Source organism: Salmo trutta, unplaced genomic scaffold (assembly GCF_901001165.1).
Source record: "Salmo trutta unplaced genomic scaffold, fSalTru1.1, whole genome shotgun sequence".
NCBI lineage: Eukaryota > Metazoa > Chordata > Actinopteri > Salmoniformes > Salmonidae > Salmo > Salmo trutta.
In genome coordinates this window covers 6690157-6711733 of record NW_021822911.1, presented here as the reverse complement: position 1 = coordinate 6711733, position 21577 = coordinate 6690157, and the positions used below count along the sequence as shown (strand labels likewise).

At 43.6% G+C, this 21577-nt stretch overlaps 1 protein-coding gene and 1 long non-coding RNA gene across 2 annotated transcripts; both read right to left on the bottom strand.

Annotated features, from left to right (window-relative positions):
• Positions 1-6123: 6123 nt before the first annotated feature.
• LOC115186557 (uncharacterized) lies at positions 6124-6639 on the bottom strand. The gene is made up of 2 exons (XR_003875780.1): positions 6516-6639; positions 6124-6393 (listed from the first exon to the last, which is right to left on the bottom strand). It is a non-coding gene; the product is annotated as an uncharacterized LOC115186557 (long non-coding RNA).
• Positions 6640-17431: 10792 nt separating this feature from the next.
• Positions 17432-20381, bottom strand: LOC115186548 (uncharacterized protein K02A2.6-like; the record flags this gene model as incomplete). Its single annotated transcript, XM_029746153.1, has 1 exon — positions 17432-20381. A coding segment is annotated over exon 1 (2892 nt), but the record flags the coding sequence as incomplete, so codon positions are not given.
• Positions 20382-21577: the final 1196 nt, after the last annotated feature.

Below are 21577 nucleotides of genomic sequence, written 5' to 3'. Positions count from 1 at the left end.
CCTAAACAAACAAATCATATTCATTAAGACTACAAGTTTTAATTGCCTTTTTGTTTTTCATTATAGTTAGTGATGCCATATTGTTTAAACTCATTTATAAAGTGAAAAAAGTTAGGTTTTGAATTAGGCCATTGGCATTTGTGAATATGAAATGTACCTAGTATTATTAGCAGTTGAATTAAATATGCTACATCTTTATCCGTCAGAATTTCTGAAATAAATCATTATATCAAAACCATTAAATAGTACAACCGGCCCAATTTATTTTGTAACAAAATTCTGTATGTCAATCCAAAACATTCTGCTATAAATACAGGTAAAAAACAAATGCAAAAATGGTCTCCTTTTCCATTCCACAGAAATCACAGTTATATTCAATATTCAGCTTGTGTCACGCCCTGACCATAGAGAGCCCTCGGGGTTCTCTATGGTGTTTTAGGTCAGGGCGTGACTAGGGGGGTTTCTAGGTATTATATTTCTATGTTGGTGTGTGTATATGGTTCCCAATTGGAGGCAGCTGATAATCGTTACCTCTTATTGGGGATCATACTTAGTGTGTCCTTTTTGTCCCACCTGCGATGTGGGATATTGTTTTGTGTGAGTGCCTATGTGCGCTACGTGTTTCACGATCGTTATAGCTTTGTTGTTTTTGGAAGTTTCACTATTATTAAAATGTGGAACTGTACTCACGCTGCGCCTTGGTCTAATTATTCATACGACGGTCGTGACAGCTTGAATCTTTCCAAAACATGTTTCACAGGATAAATTCTATGTAACATTTCAAATGAAACTTCCTTTACTTTGTTACTGATACAATATTTGTTAGCAATTTTCCATGCTTTCCCCCATTGTATATCACCATAGATATCTGACCAAAAGAATCTTGCTGAGAGAATTGTAGTATCATAAACAATATTCCTAATCTGTTTATTACTACATTTATTTTACATTTACATTTTAGTCATCTTATCCAGAGCGACTTACAGTAGTGAATGCATACATTTCATTTCATACATTTTTTATTTATTTTTTCTGTGCTGGCCCCCCGTGGGAATCGAACCAACAACCCTGGTGTTGCAAACACCATGCTCTACCAATACCAATGCCAATGAATATATTTTCATGTAAATCTGTTACATCAACCACAGAGGAATTTAAAGGAGACAACCCCCCCCCCCTTGGAATCGCATCAAAAACAATTACATATTCTTTTGGGGTAATTGGAATTTTAAACTTATCAAGAAATTCCCCATATGAGAGTAGATATCCATCCTTATTCAGTAACTGACCAACTAAAATAATTGTATTCTCAAACCAGTTATAAAAAATACTTATTTTTAAATCATATATCTTTGTTCCATAAAAAGTATTTGTGTTTATACGCTAACATCCAATCTAGAATTGTCTGCTTATGGAATTTGGCCAACTTTACTGGGATTTTATCAATATCAAAATTACATCGAAGCAAAATTCGAAACCACCAACAGAGTCAAATAAATACTTAGGGAAAACATTCCAAATACTGTTCTGGTTCTTAACATACTTCAGAATCCAATTTTTTTTAACATTTATTTTAAAAGTATTATTTGGAGTATTGAAATCTAAAACCTCAAGACCTTGTTCTTGGGTATTAGTGAGAATATATTTTCGTAGATAGTGAGGCTTGTTCCTCCAAATAAAATGATAAAGAATCTTATCTAAGTCCTCTATAATTTTAGGGGGTAAGCCAAGTGATAACGAGACATAAACCAATATGGATAACCCTTCAGCTTTGGAAAATAAAACCCAACCGTATAACGAAATATCTCTCATCAACCAGAGGTTCAATTTCTTCTTTGTTTTCTCAATAATGGAGTTAAAGTTCAATTCACTCCTTTGTTTTTCATCCTTGGATATAACAATTTCAAGATAAGTAACCTTATCTTTAATTGGGATACCATATACTTCCTGTAAAACACAATCCTTGAGTGGAAATAAGACTAACTTATTGATATTAATTTTCAAACCCGAAACTAAGGAAAAGTCTTCAGTACAGGAAACTGCTTTAGAAACCTCATTCCTGTCTCTTAAAAATATGGTGGTATCATCAGCCAGCTGACATAGTTTAAATTCCTTGCCAAGTGCTGAAACACCATAAATTCCCTTTTTTGATATGAAAGGCCATAATTTGAGTAACCAATAAAAATACAAATGGACTAATTGGGCCTAATGCCACGGCCAATATCAAATCTTTGGGATCTCCCGCGAGCTAATTTTACAGAGCTTGTACAACCACTATATAAAGTTTGGACTGCTTTCAAAAAATAGTCACCAAACCCCAAAAAACATATTGCTTTGAACATAAACTCATTTTCTACAGTGTCAAAAGCTTTATAAAAATCAACAAACATAAGAAAACTATCATCAAGGATGAGGTCATTATAGTCAATCATATCTAAGATCAACCTGATGTTATTACTAATGTGTCGAGCATGCATAAAACCAGATTGTTCATCAATTATATGCTAATGGGTCGCCAGTTGTCTGTATAAAGAGTATCCTTATTAGGTTTGGGAATCAAAGTAATTACACCTTGCTTTAAGGAAGCCGGTAACTCCCCTTTTTCTATTGATTCTTGAAACATAGCAAGAATGAAAGGAATCAATTTATCATTGAATTCTTTATAAAACTTGCTTATAAACCATCATTTCCAGGGGACCTATTGTCCTTAAGGCTTTTAATACAGTCTTTTATCTCAATTTCAGATAACGCATCATCACAAAAATCCCTGAAATCATTATCTATCTTCTTAGCAATGTTTGCTACATTGTCTAAGAAAAGATCCATATTGGAAGTTGGCTGGGCTGATGTATACAGATTCTGATAAAACTGGGCAACATGCTGAGAGATTTCTTTTGGATTTTCATTGGGAGCATTATTAATCATTCATTTACATATGGAAGTCTTTTCGCCTGCCTTTTTTTCTAAATTAAAGAAATATTTTGTATTTTTCTCTCCCTTTTCCATCCATTTTCGTCTTGACCTTACAAACGTTCCCCGGGCCTTTTCCTCGTAGATACAGTCTAACTGTATTTGCAATGATGATAGCTCCAGTAATTCCTGATTAGTTAGTTAACTTTTTTTAGTATAATCCATTATTCCCTTTATGATGTCATATTCTTTCTCTCTTGGCACGAGCAATTTCTTTCCCCATTGAAATAGCCAAAAGCCTTAATCAAATTTCATTAGCTCCCAGTAACTTCCAAACGTATTCATAACACAGGCACAATTCCAGTATTTATCATTAATTCCTGCTACTTCCTTCTCTAGTAAAGTCTTGTTCATTTTCCAGTAACCTTTGCTAACTTTTTTTGTTGACAAACCATGCATATTTATCTTTATTGAGATCCCTTTGTGGTCTGTTAAAATCGATGGTTCAATCGAGACTGTTTCAACCTTGTCAGCCATATCTTCAGATATCAGCCAGAAATCAATACGGGATTGTATAGATAAATCTTTAGTACTCCATGTAAACATAATCTTATCTGGGTTCTTATGTCTCCAAATATCTAGAACACCTAACCTTAGACATATATTCCTTATCTCACAAACAGAATTGCTATCCTTAGGAGGTCATCTATCTAGATTATCATGTATTAAAATCTCCACCCCATATTACTTTGGCCAATGGGAATTTAGACATAATTTTACTTATTTTCCTCTCAATGTCTCTAAATAAAATACAGTTACTTGACTTGTTATTGGAAGCATAAGTATTTACAACAATGAATTGAACATGGTTGACATCTACCAATAGTATAATCCATCTCCCTGTATTATCTGCTTCATGACTCAATATATGACCCTTAAAGTTGCCTTTTAAAATAGCGACACCTGCTGACCGATTAGTACCCAATGAAAAGACAAGGTCAGGGACTCCTGACTGACTTTACTCTCCGTCATGTTGAAATATGACAAAAGCTCTAGGCTGTTTTTAACCACTTCCGGTTGTCACAGGAAGTTCTTACTCAACACACGTTGTCTTTGGGGTAGACATAAACAGAATCCTGACTAAGAAGTCTCTACCTTAATAATTGACTGAATGACACATGGTTGAGTTGCGTAATTTTCACTATCTGCAGGTGGCCATATGACAATAGCTCTAGGCTGTTTTTAACAACTTCCGGTTGTCACAGGAAGCTCTTGCTTCACACACGTTGTCTTTGGGGTAGTCTCAGTCCTGTCTGATGCTGTCTGGCCAGTGAAACAGTCTGTCTCAGTCCTGTCTGATGCTGTCCGGTCAGTGAAACAGTCTGTCTCAGTCCTGTCTGATGCTGTCCGGTCAGTGAAACAGTCTGTCTCAGTCCTGTCTGATGCTGTCTGGACAGTGAAACAGTCTGTCTCAGTCCTGTCTGATGCTGTCTGGACATAAAGAGTATAACATTGTTGCTGCCCGTAGCGTTGAAGACAAGGGAAGCCAGTGAGCATTTGGCTTCCTTTGATTGTGTTGGCTGTGCTAGCTGTGTTAGCTGTGTTAGCTGTGCTAGCTGTGTTAGCTGTGCTAGCTGCGTTAGCTGTGCTAGCTGTGCTAGCTGTGTTAGCTGTGCTAGCTGTGTTAGCTGTGCTAATCCAAATTTATGGTTTTAAAAAAGGGCAAAATTAAAGACAGATCGTAACTGTAGGTGCTGAACTCTCTGTGTCGTTTTAAATCAATAGTCGTTTTGTCGTCCCTAAAATGTCTGAAACATATATTTTGCTTTGACCGTGCTGCAGGTCACCTAACTGTTTGGTTACATGCAATAAGCTTTGTGTGGACTTCACCGGACAGCGGTTGCTCTCTGGTTTTGAGATGAAAACAAATGTCTAGTTTAATTTATTCTGCCGCTGTGTCTAGTGAAAGGCAGACACAGTGGATTCATTTGTCTTTAATAAGATTAATAAGATCAAACTGAACTAACTGCTATCTTGAAATGTTGAAAAAGTGTTTTTAAATAGGCATCCTATCATTTGAAAATTAGTTGAAAGGCTAAGTGATTCTCCTCCTGAGAAGAAGCTGACAGCCTTCAAACAGAGCAAAAAAAGTGGTCCCAAACAATATGTCAAAATGAATAAAAAAATGATACAGCTGTCTTTAATAAGATCAAACTGAACTAACTGCTATCTTGAAATGTGGAAAAAGTGTTTTTAAATAGGCATCCTATCATTTGAAAATTAGTTGAAAGGCTAAGTGATTCTCCTCCTGACAAGAATTTGACAGCCTTCAAACATAGTGCAAAAAAAGTGGGCGTCAATCATATTTGTGAACATAATCCCTAGCTGTATATTGCCGCTTTCCATGTTGTCTGTAGCTTGTGAGGTGTGGAAACACTGTTGCTTTAATGGATTTTGTCTTGTTGCTTTTTCTTCTATGTTGCTCTGTCTGTATGCTACGTCTTGCTTGTCCTATGTTGCTCTGCGTGTGCTCACTGCTCAATGATTGTCTATTTGTAATTGTTTTTTAATAACCTGCCCAGGGACTGCGGTTGAAAATTAGCCGGCTGGCTAACTGGCTTAACTGAAACGTTGATAAATGTGCACTGTCCCTGTAAAAATAAAATAAACAGAAACCAACGTTGAGTTGAGGTGCAACCAAAAACTTGAATGATCATAGAAAAGGAAAAAGCGCAACTCTTGCTCACTATAAAAAATGCATTGCTTTATTCAAGCAAGGTTAAAAGATTAACGTTTCGGCCTAGTCTATGACGATATGCAAGTTGTGTTTGCCCAGGAAAAGGGAGACCCAGACTCACCCTGGTTCTTGAGGGTTGAAGACAGCGAAAAAGTATCATTAAGTAAATGGGACTTTTCAATTCTTGAATACAAATCTTTAATGAACATGAATTTAAATACAATTGACTTGAGGATCAGAGCAGGCAGGCTGACTAGCTAGCCCTGAAGGCCCTCTGCCTCTACCTCTGTGTGGTTCATCTCAACCAAGAGGTTGTGTGGGTTGTCTTTCTCTCTGTGGGTGTGAATCACTATGACCTCTCCCTCTGCCTGCCATTTGGCTGATCAGAAGCCTTCTGCTCTTTCTTGCTCACATGAACAGGAGGAATGGCCTCCTCCTCTATCTAATGCCTCTTCCACCTCCTCTTTCTGGCTATGTTCGACTGAGGTCACTTGTTCTCTCTCCCTGGGTGTTGGATAGTTCCTCCTCCTCTGTGTCTTTGTGAGTTTGGAGGGAGTTATCCTGTTCCGGCTCCCTCTAAGGCTGTGCATGTTAATCTCTTTCCGTGTGTTGAGGGGTTCAGTGGTTTTGGAGGGAGTCTGAAGTTCGATCTCTAGCGATGAGTGTGGGGTCTGTCCCGGGGTGGTGTCCCCCTCCCTCCTACGGAGGAGCCACTGAGACATGTGCTGAGGCCAAGGAAGATCACTCTGCAAGGACGGGATAGGACACATCACAACACTGCTGCTCATTCATATTCAAACACACCTCAGAGTACGCACACAAATGTGGACACCCCCCCCCCCCCCACACACACACACAATGAGATTACCTGTACATATCAGAATCATATATTCGACAGCCACCTCTTCCCCCACATGTATTGGGGCCAGGGTCCGAAAGTCCAGGGCGAACTCCTGGGCGCTCCTCGTCCCCTGCCTCAAGTGGAAGAGACGTTCACCCGCCGCTCTACCCTCGGGCGGGTGGTCGAAGACTGCTCGGAAGCGGCGGGTGAACTCCTCGAAGTGGTCCAGTGCTGCATCTCCTTCTACCCACATGGCGTTAGCCCACTCCAGGGCTTTCCCCGAGAGGCACGAGACGAGGGTGGACACCCTCTCACGTCCCGAAGGAGCCGGTACAGGTCCAGCTGCAGCAGGAAACCCTGGCAGCATGCCGCCGTCCCATCATACTCCCCGGGAACAGCGAGACGAATCCCACTGGGACCAGGTACAGAAGGGGCGAGTAGTGGCGACCCCTGTTGTGCTGGTGGAGGCGCTGGAGGGACTCCCTGTCTCTCCCAGCGGTCCATCGTCTGAACGACGCGGTCCATAACGGCGCCGAGATGGTGGAGCATCGCCGTGTGCTCTCGGACGCGCTCCTCGACCCCTACATCAGGGGTACCTGCTCCTGCTGACTCCATAAGGCAGGGTGTGGTATTCTGTCAGAGTGTGCGCAACTGGTCGAAGGAAGTCAGGTGCAGGAGAGCAGAGATGAGTGAACAGGCACGCTTTATTAGGCAGAGGAAAACAGCCGGACGCAACAACACTCCGGCCCAATGAAAAAGCGAGCGCACAAATACACAAAATAGTGCAAAATACAAAAACCACGGGTTAACATAATACCCGGCGCAAAACTAGCCTGTAGCGTCACACACAAAACGAACTAACAATACCACACACAGACACGAGGGGACCTCAGGATAATATACACGTAGAGTAATGAGGGGATGTAAACCAGGTGTGTGGAAAAACAAGACAAAACAAATGGGAAATGAAAGGTGGAGCGGCGATGGCTTGAAGACCGGTGACGTCGACCACCGAACGCCGCCCGAACAAGAGGAACCGACTTCGGCAGGAGTCGTGACACCATGGGAAATAAAGAAATATAGTTTAAGTGAATTGGAAAGAGTAAGAATGAAAAACTAAAGAAAAGCTGTAAACGGCTGTCACCTGTGCTGACATGATTAAAAGTGAAGTAAACCTTACTTTTCGCGTTGTAGTTTATATGATAAGCTCATTGGAAGGGTAACAAATTTGGAGGCACCGCTGAGATTTATTTTCATATGAGCATGTTATCCTGTTTGGGCTAGGGGGCAGTATTGAGAATTTTGGAAAAAAATATGTGCCCATTTTTAACTGCCTCCTACACCAACTCAGAAGCTAGAATATGCATATTATTGTTCAGGTTTGGATAGAAAACACTCTGAATTTTCTAAAACAGTTTGAATGGTGTCTGTAAGTATAACAAAACTCATATTGCAGGCAAAAACCTGTGAAAAATAGCACTATTTAGTGTCATTGTTTTATAGATACCATAGTGAGAAAGGATTCAGTTTGCAACTCCTAAGGCTTCCACTATATGTCAACGATCTTTATAAAGTTGTTTGAAGCATCTGTGATGAATACAGACCGAATTAGAATGCTTGTAAGTTGACACGTCATCACTTCATTTTTTGCGCCTGCCCATAAATCTGAGAAGAGTGTCTTTGTCATAATCGTTTATTCTAGACACTTGATAGGTTGTGTGAAAATATTACTGATGTTTACTGATGTTTCACGTTAAAAATGGACCAAAATGCATATATCCCCAAATCGCAGACATGCATTTAGCCCCGCTTCCTGCTCTCCTCAGTGTCTCAAATGTAAAACTGATACAGGCACCCTAACACATTGTTTATGGTCATGTCCCAAAATACAAAGATATTGGTCTGGTGTTCTGCAAGAGATTGAAAAGATCCTAGGGGTCGATCTAGAATTGGACCCAGTTTCTCTACTGTTAGGTCTCCCTAGTAGGCATGTAACTTCTGTGGGTAAGAGGAGGCTTTACAACATCCTCACCTTCGCAGCGAGAAAAAACATACTTTTACAGTGGATTAGTGATAAGGTTCCCTCTATTAAAGATTGGCATAAGATACTATTTGAATGGGTCCCGCTGGAATATCTGACATGTACATTGCACTCTAAGACAGATCAGTTCTACAAAGTATGGGAACCTTACCTAAATTACCTAGAACCTGAAGTATCAGCTATTATGCTGCAAGTATTCTCTTAGAATGGTGATCTATGTATTCCAGAATTACACTGTACGGTCCGTGTGAGGAACTCAACTTCTTGGTTTAAACTGAGCATTTTATTTTATTTATTTATTATGTCTTTATTGTTATTTTTTTCTGTTTATGTTTGTTTAAAATGTATGTATTGAGGGATGCAATGGGGGGGATGGGGTGAGAGAAGCGGGGAGAGGGAAACGGTGGGTGTGTGTGTACGTGCGTGCATACATACGGATATGTGTAAGCGAGTGCTGTTTTTTTTGCCTTGTCTTTGTTGTTGTATCTCTTAATATGGGTGAAAATTGTGAAACGCCAATAAAAAATACTGTTACAAAAATGGACCAAAAGATTAATGCTAAACAACGTTTGACATGTTTGAACAAACGTAAATAGATTATTTACTAGGTTTTTTTTAGCTTTTCGGCGTGACTTTACACTGCCCACCTCATTTTATGGGAGCCTACTGAACGCTAACTATTTGGACATAAATTATGAACTTTGTCAAAAGAAACCACATTTGTTCTGGACCTGGGATCCCTGGCAGCGCCTTCTGATGGAGATAATCAAAGGTAAGGGGATATTTAGAATGTTATTATCGATATTAGATGATGCTAATGCTAACTGTATAGCTTAGCTTATAGCTTAGCTTGTTGTTGTTAGCATAGTACCCAGTTTATTGCAAAATTTGATTTACCAGTAAAGTTATTTTGAGATCTGGCCATTCGGTAGCAATTACGAGATGATAATATATTATTCTTTGAATGACAATATTATAATTTACCAATGTTTTCGAATAGTAATTCCGTGATTTGTAATGCTGGATTCACTGGGTGCATTCGAGCCGAAAAAAATTCTGAATTTCACCGCGACTGTAAATGCTGTTTTTGGATATAAATATGAACTTGATGGAACTAAAAATGCATGTATTGTATAACATAATGTCCTATGAGTGTCATCTGATGCAGATTGTCAAAGGTAAGTGCATAATTCTAGCTAGTTTTCTGTCTGTTGATGCCCTTCTTTGAATTGGCTAAACATTACACACAGCTATTGTCAATGTACTCTCCTAACATAACCTAACTTTATGCATTCTCCGTAAAGCCTCTGAAAATCGGACAGCGTGGTTAGATTTAGGAGATATATCTTTCAAATGGAGGAAAATAGTTGATTATTTGATTCTTTGAAATGATTACTCTTGCAGTTTTGAATTCCCCGCCATGGTCACATGACAATGAATCCCAATACCGGGATAAGATCCTGCCTATCCTGCCTATCCTGTCCCAAGTGAAAAGATTCCTGATGCAGGGTTGGCCTCCTGTCATAGAGGATGATGGACTAAGACCTTATGCAAAGCGCAAAACTGAGCTGAGTGTGCAGGATGGCTGCATACTCTGGGGGTCCAGAGTGGTTGTTCCACCCCCTGGCCGTGCACAAGTCATGGATGAGGTCCATGAGGCTCACCCGGGTGCCTCCCGGATGAAAAGTTTAGCCAGATCTTACATCTGGTGGTCTAACATGGATCAGGAGGTAGAAGACAAAGTTAAATCATGTTCTGAGTGCCAGATCAACCAGAAGATAGCGCCGCCCGCGCCACTACATCTGTGGGAGTGGCCTGACCACCCATGGTCCAGGCTGCATATAGATTTTGCAGGCCCTTTCATGGGTCACATGTTCCTTGTCATGGTGGACGCACACTCCAAGTGGCTGGAGGCGCACATCATGAGCAACATCACAGCGACCACAACCATCGAAAAGCTTTGGCAGGTGTTTTCAACCCATGGTCTGCCGGACTCTCTGGTGTCCGACAACGCAACAACGTTTACCTGTGATTTGTTCCAAGAATTCATGCGGAGAAACGGGATCCGCCATGTCCGCAGCGCCCCGTTTCACCCGGCCTCAAACGGCTTAGCGGAGCGGGCTGTGCAGACACTGAAAGAGGGGCTCAAAAGGATGACTGGGGGAACCATCACTACTAAGCTCTCTCGGTTCTTGTTCCAGTACCGCATCACGCCACAAACAACAACAGGACAGGCTCCAGCGGTGATGTTAATGGGCAGAAGGCCAAAAGCTCACCTGGATCTACTGCGTCCGAACATCAGAGCACGAGTGGAACGGAAGCAGGAGAAACAAAAAGAGAGACATGACCACCACGCAAGAGAGAGACAGTTAAAACCCAATGACATTGTCTACATCCGCAACTTCACAAGCAGCCAACGCTGGTTGCCAGGTATCATTCTGAGTCAGAGTGGTCCCGTCTCCTTTGTGGTCAAACTGACTGATGGTCGAGTCATGCGCAGACACCAGGACCATCTCCGCCTGCGCTATGACAAAGACAAGACCATGTTTTCAGACGGAACAGCTGTGGGTGGTAGTGTACAAGTTGAAATCCCACAGGAAACAGCATCTGAGGAACAGGGGCATTCAGTGATTCCAGCAGAGGGTGATGGACATTCTCTCACAAACACCCAACCCGCTCCTGTGCCCTCAGACCCAGCTCCACTGGGACACGCCTTACCTGTGTCTCGTAGCACACCAGGAGTACTGCGCAGATCACAGCGTAGTCACAAGCCTCCTGAAAGACTAACTCTGTAGTTGAGACTGAGAGACTCGTGGTGTTAGTGTTTGTTTGGAGCAGCAGACCTAGTTGAAAAGAAATAAGGACTGTCATTTTATTGTTGTTGTTTTGGCTACATTTACGGTTACATCAGCAGAAGTTCTACAGTGTGGTGTAGTAAAGAGAAGAAAACACTAATGTGGTTTACTTGTTAACCTTATGTTTTCCTTACAGGGGGGGATTTAAATTGAGGGGGGAGAAGTGTTATAGTGTGGACACTATATAAATAATTACATGGTTATTATTGGCATTAACCTTGACCTTTCCCCTTTGATGATGTCATCACCAAGAGTGAGTTCTGTGCAATGTGATTCTACTACCGGCTGAGTGGGCTATATAGTTCTGTTATATTTGTACCGTTTGTACCTGGCAATACACCTTTAGGTTTGGGTTGAAAGTAAAGGAAAGTAATATCGAAATGCGTGTGGGCATTCCTTGTCAAGTTACTACAGAGCACCAGCCCATATTCCTGGAACGGACAACGAGTGAGAGACATTGGGAGAGCAGCTAGCTAGCTAACGTTAGCAGGCTAACCACCTAACGGAGTGTAGCTATCTTGCCATTGCCTGCATTGTCGTTGTTGCCACATGAGCAGGACAATATGAGTCGAGAGAGGGAAATGTTGTTGGATGAAATCGAACAGAGTTTATGGACTTTAACTGAGGACAATTTACGGCACTTGTGTGTACGTTGTGGAATAGGAGGTGTAGATGACTGAAGTAAAAGGAAAGAGCCATCGCGCTTTGCGATGCAAATTGATGGAAGATTACTGTGAGAAGGAGGATTTAATGGAATCAGAGGATGAGGGAATGTCTTGGCTGCTTCAACTGAAAGGCGAAATCAAAGGAATGTCGGACTCTGAGGATACTGTGAAAGTCTGCCTACAAGTCCCAGCCAGTCGGCGACAGCGAACCCAGCGGAGAGACGGGAGCTGCGGCAGAACGAAAAGAAGAGGGAGGGGCTCCTCAGCCCAGCAGAGAAGTGGTCTCAGCTTCAGAAAGGCACCCACCACAGAGAGAGAATGGAGTGAGTATGTCCAGTTAGAAAGACTTTAAAATTCATGGACAGATCGGAGATCAAAATCAAAAAGATAAGCTCAGCTTCAGCAGCCTAGAACATCATATTGAAAATGGACGGAGAAAAGGATACCATGAATTAGAAATCATAGAAGCAGTAATCAGAGCTGTGAGCCCAGGGCTTAAGATGAGGAGTTATCTGGGGGACACATATCTTGAGGACACATTATGCAGAGAGGGATGCTACTGAACTGTATCACAAGTTGACTAAAGCAACACGGCCTTGGACTTCCTAGTCCGAGTCTTTAACCTGAGACAGAAAGTGTTATCAGCCTCAGCTCGTGCCCAAGCAGGACTGAAATATGGCACAGTTAGTCAAGAGTCAATGCCTGCAGGCCATTGTTACAGGATTAACAAATGATAATGTCAGGGCAGAGATGAGAGTGCATCTCCAGAATATTAACACTAGTGATGAACTGTTGCTTGAGAAAATGCAAATTGCCCAGGGCAATGAAAGCGAACGCATGCAAAAGGCCAGGATTTCTCGTAAGTTCACACTCACACGAGTGAACGAAGTATAGAGTGAGGATAACCGGGATAGAGGAAAGGAATGTGAAGAGGCAGAGCCCTCACAGACCACAGTCCGAAAACAAAATAAATATACTGCTCAAAAAAATAAAGGGAACACTAACACAACACAATGTAACTCCTAGTCAATCACACTTCTGTGAAATCAAACTGTCCACTTAGGAAACAACACTGATTGAAAATAAATTTCACATGCTGTTGTGCAAATGGAATAGACAACAGGTGGACATTATAGGCAATAAGCAAGACACCCCCAATAAAGGAGTGGTTCTGCAGGTGGAGACCACAGACCGCTTCTCAGTTCCTATGCTTCCTGGCTGATGTTTTGGTCACTTTTGAATGCTGGCGGTGCTTTCACTCTAGTGGTAGCATGAGACGGAGTCTACAACCCACACAAGTGGCTCAGGTAGTGCAGCTCATCCAAGATGGCACATCAATGCGAGCTGTGGCAAGAAGGTTTGCTGTGTCTATCAGCGTAGTGTCCAGAGCATGGAGGCGCTACCAGGAGACAGGCCAGTACATCAGGAGACGTGGAGGAGGCCGTAGGAGGGCAACAACCCAGCAGCAGGACCGCTACCTCCGCCTTTGTGCATAGAGGAGCACTGCCAGAGCCCTGCAAAATGACCTCCAGCAGACCCCAAATGTGCATGTGTCTGCTCAAACGATCAGAAACAGACTCCATGAGGGTGGTTCGAGGGCCCGACGTCCACAGGTGGGGGTTGTGCTTACAGCCCAACACCGTGCAGGACGTTTGGCATTTGCCAGAGAACACCAAGATTGGCAAATTCGCCACTGGCGCCCTGTGCTCTTCACAGATGAAAGCAGGTTCACACTGAGCACATGTGACAGACGTGACAGAGTCTGGAGACGCCGTGGAGAACGTTCTGCTGCCTGCAACATCCTCCAGCATGACCAGTTTGGCGGTGGGTCAGTCATGGTGTGGGGTGGCATTTCTTTGGGGGGCCGCACAGCCCTCCATGTGCTCGCCAGAGGTAGCCTGACTGCTATTAGGTACCGAGATGAGATCCTCAGACCCCTTGTGAGACCATATGCTTGTGCGGTTGGCCCTGGGTTCCTCCTAATGGAAGACAATGCTAGACCTCATGTGGCTGGAGTGTGTCAGCAGTTCCTGCAAGAGGAAGGCATTGATGCTATGAACTGGCCCGCCCGTTCCCCAGACCTGAATCCAATTGAGCACATCTGGGACATCATGTCTCACTCCATCCACCAACGCCACGTTGCACCACAGACTGTCCAGGAGTTGGCGGATGCTTTAGTCCAGGTCTGGGAGGAGATCCCTCAGGAGACCATCCGCCACCTCATCAGGAGCATGCCCAGGCGTTGTGGGGAGGTCATACAGGCACGTGGAGGCCACACACACTACTGAGCCTCATTTTGACTTGTTTTAAGGACATTACATCAAAGTTGGATCAGCCTGTAGTGTGGTTTTCCACTTTAATTTTGAGTGTGACTCCAAATCCAGACCTCCATGGGTTGATAAATTGGATTTCCATTGATTATTTTTGTGTAGTTTTGTTGTCAGTACATTCAACTATGTAAAGAAAAAAGTATTTAATAAGATTATATCATTCATTCAGATCTAGGATGTGTTATTTTAGTGTTTCTTTTATTTTTTTGAGCAGTATACTTGTCTGTAACGTAAAGCAATGCAGAAGCAATAAGCATTGTAAATGATGATAGAACACATCAAATTAATGTGAACATGAGGACACAAAGGAGAGATTTAATTAAAAGATCATGTTTTAATACATTTTTAATGCTGAAGATTATATATTACAATAATGAATACATAGACATACAAACATTTACAATAAATAGCAATATTACAATAATGGATACATAGACCTCCAAACATTTACAATGAATAGCAATATTACAATAATGGATACATAGACCTACAAACATTTACAATGAATAGCAATATTACAATAATGGATACATAGACCTACAAACATTTACAATGAATAGCAATATTACAATAATGGATACATAGACCTACAAACATTTACAATGAATAGCAATATTACAATAACGGCTACATAGACCTCCAAACATTTACAATGAATAGCAATATTACAATAACGGATACATAGACCTACAAACATTTACAATGAATAGCAATATTACAATAACGGATACATAGACCTCCAAACATTTACAATGAATAGCAATATTACAATAACGGATACATAGACCTCCAAACATTTACAATGAATAGCAATATTACAATAATGGATACATAGACCTCCAAACATTTACAATGAATAGCAATGAATAGTCTCCACCTGCAGAACCACTCCTTTATTGGGGGTGTCTTGCTTATTGCCTATAATGTCCACCTGTTGTCTATTCCATTTGCACAACAGCATGTGAAATTTATTTTCAATCAGTGTTGTTTCCTAAGTGGACAGTTTGATTTCACAGAAGTGTGATTGACTTGGAGTTACATTGTGTTGTGTTAGTGTTCCCTTTATTTTTTTGAGCAGTATATTTATTTTGTTTTCGGACTGTGGTCTGTGAGGGCTCTGCCTCTTCACATTCCTTTCCTCTATCCCGGTTATCCTCACTCTATACTTCGTTCACTCGTGTGAGTGTGAACTTACGGGAAATCCTGGCCTTTTGCATGCGTTCGCTTTCATTGCCCTGGGCAATTTGCATTTTCTCAAGCAACAGTTCATCACTAGTGTTAATATTCTGGAGATGCACTCTCATCTCTGCCCTGACATTATCATTTGTTAATCCTGTAACAATGGCCTGCAGGCATTGACTCTTGACTAACTGTGCCATATTTCAGTCCTGCTTGGGCACGAGCTGAGGCTGATAACACTTTCTGTCTCAGGTTAAAGACTCGGACTAGGAAGTCCAAGGCCGTGTTGCTTTAGTCAACTTGTGATACAGTTCAGTAGCATCCCTCTCTGCATAATGTGTCCTCAAGATATGTGTCCCCCAGATAACTCCTCATCTTAAGCCCTGGGCTCACAGCTCTGATTACTGCTTCTATGATTTCTAATTCATGGTATCCTTTTCTCCGTCCATTTTCAATATGATGTTCTAGGCTGCTGAAGCTGAGCTTATCTTTTTGATTTTGATCTCCGATCTGTCCATGAATTTTATAGTCTTTCCAACTGGACATACTCACTCCATTCTCTCTCTGTGGTGGGTGCCTTTCTGGAGCTGAGACCACTTCTCTGCTGGGCTGAGGAGCCCCTCCCTCTTCTTTTCGTTCTGCCGCAGCTCCCGTCTCTCCGCTGGGTTCGCTGTCGCCGACTGGCTGGGACTTGTAGGCAGACTTTCACAGTATCCTCAGAGTCCGACATTCCTTTGATTTCGCCTTTCAGTTGAAGCAGCCAAGACATTCCCTCATCCTCTGATTCCATTAAATCCTCCTTCTCACAGTAATCTTCCATCAATTTGCATCGCAAAGCGCGATGGCTCTTTCCTTTTACTTCAGTCATCTACACCTCCTATTCCACAACGTACACACAAGTGCCGTAAATTGTCCTCAGTTAAAGTCCATAAACTCTGTTCGATTTCATCCAACAACATTTCCCTCTCTCGACTCATATTGTCCTGCTCACGTGGCAACAACGACAATGCAGGCAATGGCAAGATAGCTACACTCCGTTAGGTGGTTAGCCTGCTAACGTTAGCTAGCTAGCTGCTCTCCCAATGTCTCTCACTCGTTGTCCGTTCCAGGAATATGGGCTGGTGCTCTGTAGTAACTTGACAAGGAATGCCCACACGCATTTCGATATTACTTTCCTTTACTTTCAACCCAAACCTAAAGGTGTATTGCCAGGTACAAACGGTACAAATATAACAGAACTATATAGCCCACTCAGCCGGTAGTAGAATCACATTGCACAGAACTCACTCTTGGTGATGACATCATCAAAGGGGAAAGGTCAAGGTTAATGCCAATAATAACCATGTAATTATTTATATAGTGTCCACACTATAACACTTCTCCCCCCTCAATTTAAATCCCCCCCTGTAAGGAAAACATAAGGTTAACAAGTAAACCACATTAGTGTTTTCTTCTCTTTACTACACCACACTGTAGAACTTCTGCTGATGTTACCGTAAATGTAGCCAAAACAACAACAATAAAATGACAGCCCTTATTTCTTTTCAACTAGGTCTGCTGCTCCAAACAAACACTAACACCACGAGTCTCTCAGTCTCAACTACAGAGTTAGTCTTTCAGGAGGCTTGTGACTACGCTGTGATCTGCGCAGTACTCCTGGTGTGCTACGAGACACAGGTAAGGCGTGTCCCAGTGGAGCTGGGTCTGAGGGCACAGGAGCGGGTTGGGTGTTTGTGAGAGAATGTCCATCACCCTCTGCTGGAACCACTGAATGCCCCTGTTCCTCAGATGCTGTTTCCTGTGGGATTTCAACTTGTACACTACCACCCACAGCTGTTCCGTCTGAAAACATGGTCTTGTCTTTGTCATAGCGCAGGCGGAGATGGTCCTGGTGTCTGCGCATGACTCGACCATCAGTCAGTTTGACCACAAAGGAGACGGGACCACTCTGACTCAGAATGATACCTGGCAACCAGCGTTGGCTGCTTGTGAAGTTGCGGATGTAGACAATGTCATTGGGTTTTAACTGTCTCTCCCTTGCGTGGTGGTCATGTCTCTCTTTTTGTTTCTCCTGCTTCCGTTCCACTCGTGCTCTGATGTTCAGACGCAGTAGATCCAGGTGAGCTTTTGGCCTTCTGCCCATTAACATCACCGCTGGAGCCTGTCCTGTTGTTGTTTGTGGCGTGATGCGGTACTGGAACAAGAACCGAGAGAGCTTAGTAGTGATGGTTCCCCCAGTCATCCTTTTGAGCCCCTCTTTCAGTGTCTGCACAGCCCGCTCCGCTAAGCCGTTTGAGGCCGGGTGAAACGGGGCGCTGCGGACATGGCGGATCCCGTTTCTCCGCATGAATTCTTGGAACAAATCACAGGTAAACGTTGTTGCGTTGTCGGACACCAGAGAGTCCGGCAGACCATGGGTTGAAAACACCTGCCAAAGCTTTTCGATGGTTGTGGTCGCTGTGATGTTGCTCATGATGTGCGCCTCCAGCCACTTGGAGTGTGCGTCCACCATGACAAGGAACATGTGACCCATGAAAGGGCCTGCAAAATCTATATGCAGCCTGGACCATGGGTGGTCAGGCCACTCCCACAGATGTAGTGGCGCGGGCGGCGCCATCTTCTGGTTGATCTGGCACTCAGAACATGATTTAACTTTGTCTTCTACCTCCTGATCCATGTTAGACCACCAGATGTAAGATCTGGCTAAACTTTTCATCCGGGAGGGACCCGGGTGAGCCTCATGGACCTCATCCATGACTTGTGCACGGCCAGGGGGTGGAACAACCACTCTGGACCCCCAGAGTATGCAGCCATCCTGCACACTCAGCTCAGTTTTGCGCTTTGCATAAGGTCTTAGTCCATCATCCTCTATGACAGGAGGCCAACCCTGCATCAGGAATCTTTTCACTTGGGACAGGATAGGATCCCGGTCTGTCCACTGTTTGATCTGTTTGGCATTCACAGGTAAGTTTGACAATCTCTCCATTAGGAAAATTGTCTCGGGAGGCACCACAGTTGTGGCAGGCATCTCTGGTAGCGGGAGACGGCTGAGCGCGTCTGCATTTGCATTGTCCTTCCCCGCTCTATACACTATCGTATACTGGTAAGCCGACAGTGTCAGGGCCCAGCGCTGTAACCTTGCTGAAGCCATGAGCGGAATGCATCTTGATTCACTAAAAAGGCTCATCAGTGGTTTGTGGTCAGTGCATATGGTGAAATGACGACCGTAGAGGTACTGATGGAAGCGTTTCACAGCAAAGACTATGGCCAGACCTTCCTTGTCTAACTGTGAATAACCCTTCTCAGCACTCGTCAGCGTACGTGATGCAAATCCAATGGGTCTCTCTGACCCGTCCTCCTTCTGATGAGAGAGTACTGCCCCGACGCCATAGGGTGAGGCGTCACATGACAGGATGATCTTTTTGTCTTGGTCAAAATGAACCAGAAGTTGTGCTGATTGTAGTAGTGCTTTCACTTCCTTGAAAGCTTTCTCTTGTGCTGGCCCCCACTTCCATTTACAGTCTTTGTGGAGCAACTGATAAAGTGGAGCCAACACTGTTGACAGCTCAGGGAGGAACTTACCATAGTAGTTCACCATGCCCAGGAACGACCTGAGCTCTGACCCATTCTTGGGGTTTGGAGCATCCTTGATTGCCCTGACTTTGTCCTCCACAGGACACAGACCCTGCTCTGTGATCTTGTGACCTAGGTATGTCACACTCTGTGCTTGGAATGTGCACTTGCTACGCTTCAGGCGCAGCCCTGCCTCAGAGAATCTCTTTAACACCTGGTCCAGATGGTGGAGGTGCTCCTCCTCCGTCTCCCCTGTAACCAGGATGTCATCCAGGTACACTGCTACATGAGGGATCCCCTGCAGCAGATTGTCCATTGTCCTCTGGAAAATGGCTGGGCTGGACGCCACTCCGAAAACCAAGCGGTTGTACCTGAACAAGCCTTTGTGCGTGTTGACTGTGACATACTCTTTTGAGTCCTCGTCCAGGAGGAGCTGTTGGTAGGCGTGACTCATGTCAAGCTTTGAGAACGTCTTGCCTCCTGCCAGTGTCGCGAACAAGTCCTCCACCCGTGGCAGCGGGTAAGCGTCTAGCTTAGAGGCCCTGTTGATGGTGAGTTTGTAGTCCCCACATATACGCACCGTGCCGTCACTTTTCAGAACGGGAACGATAGGAGCTGCCCAGCGGGAGAACTGAACAGGAGTAATGACGTTTTCTTCCTGCAGCCGCTCCAACTCTTCTTCCACTTTCTTTTTCATGGCGTAAGGCACTGTCCTGGGCTTGAAAAAGCGAGGCTCGGCCTGAGGATCCACGAACAGCTTAACTGCAGTGCCCTGCAGTTTGCCCAGTTCATCTTTGAAAATCTCTGGGTATTTTTGAATGACATCCTCAGTCACTCGGGTGTGTTTTATCTCACCCCAGCTCAGTTGTATTTTGTTTAGCCAGTCACGCCCTAGTAAACTAGGCCCATTCCCTTTCACCACCAGGAGCCGTGCTCTCGCTTCCTGGCTGTTGTATGCAATGTCCACTTCTAGAGCCCCAAGCAATGGTATGGTCTCCCCGGTGTACGTACGCAGTCTGATCCCTGCTGGTGTGAGGGCAGAAACCTGTCTTGAGCCCCATTTTTGTTTGTAGGTCTCCTCACTTATGACAGAGGCAGAGGCCCCCGTGTCAACCTCCATCCTCATCTGCTTTCCATCTACCTCCACTGTAGCATAGATAGGCTCTGCGCGCGGCTCCCTCACATTAAACATGTTGTAGGAACAATGCTCTTCCTCCTCCTCTGTGCTCTCTAGGTGGTGCGCTGCTGACTGAGGCTTTGGTGCTGTGAACTTGCCCAGCCCAGTCCGCCCACACTCTGGCTTGCTCCTAGGACCCCTGCATTTTTTTGCTAAATGTCCCTTTTTGTTGCAATTGTGACAGACAGTCTCCATGAACTTACAGTTGTTACCATAATGTGTCCCTCCACATCTGAAACATTCCACTGCTTTTCCCCTTTTTCCTGCCACCTCTTTTGTCACCTGATGCACTGCACAACTTTCACTGTTGGCCTTTTGAATATTTTTCATTTTGAATATTTTTCATTTGGCCATCTCCATCCCTTGAGATAGTTCCAATGCCCTCTTGAAAGTCAGTGTGGCTTCCCCCAGCAACCGGCGCTGTATGCTGTCCTCATTACTGCCACAGACTAATCTGTCACGGAGCAAGTCCCCTAACATAGCCCCAAACTCACAATGTTCAGAGAGTTCACGTAATTCAGCAACAAAGGTAGCAACAGACTGACCTGTTTTCCGAAAATGGCAGTTAAACTTGAACCTCTGGACAATCACTGAAGGCTTTGGATTGTGGTGAGTCTGAACGAGAGCAACTAGATCCCCAAAAGGAATTTCTCCCGGTCTCCGTGGTGTAGCCAAATTCCTCATTAGCTTGTAGGTTTTAGCCCCACACACACTCAAGAGAATAGAGCGCTGTTTAGCCTCATCTATGATTCCATTTGCCAAGAAAAAGTGTCCCAACCTTTCCACATATTCCGTCCAGTCTTCGTTCTCTTCCACAAACTCAGTGATAGTCCCAAACATTGCCATTATAACGCCAACTTGTCCTTGATCCTCGTTAGCGATTTGCACTTGCTGCTGATTGTCCCCGTCGGCGTTTCCGTCCAGTGGCACCTGCTCTCCGTCGCTCATTAAGCTAGCTAGCTAACTCGCCCTGTACAAGTTGATAAAGTTTTATCCTCGTTGCCAAAAAGGTGTAGTAACTTGACAAGGAATGCCCACACGCATTTCGATATTACTTTCCTTTACTTTCAACCCAAACCTAAAGGTGTATTGCCAGGTACAAACGGTACAAATATAACAGAACTATATAGCCCACTCAGCCGGTGGTAGAATCACATTGCACAGAACTCACTCTTGGTGATGACATCATCAAAGGGGAAAGGTCAAGGTTAATGCCAATAATAACCATGTAATTATTTATATAGTGTCCACACTATAACATGCTCATAT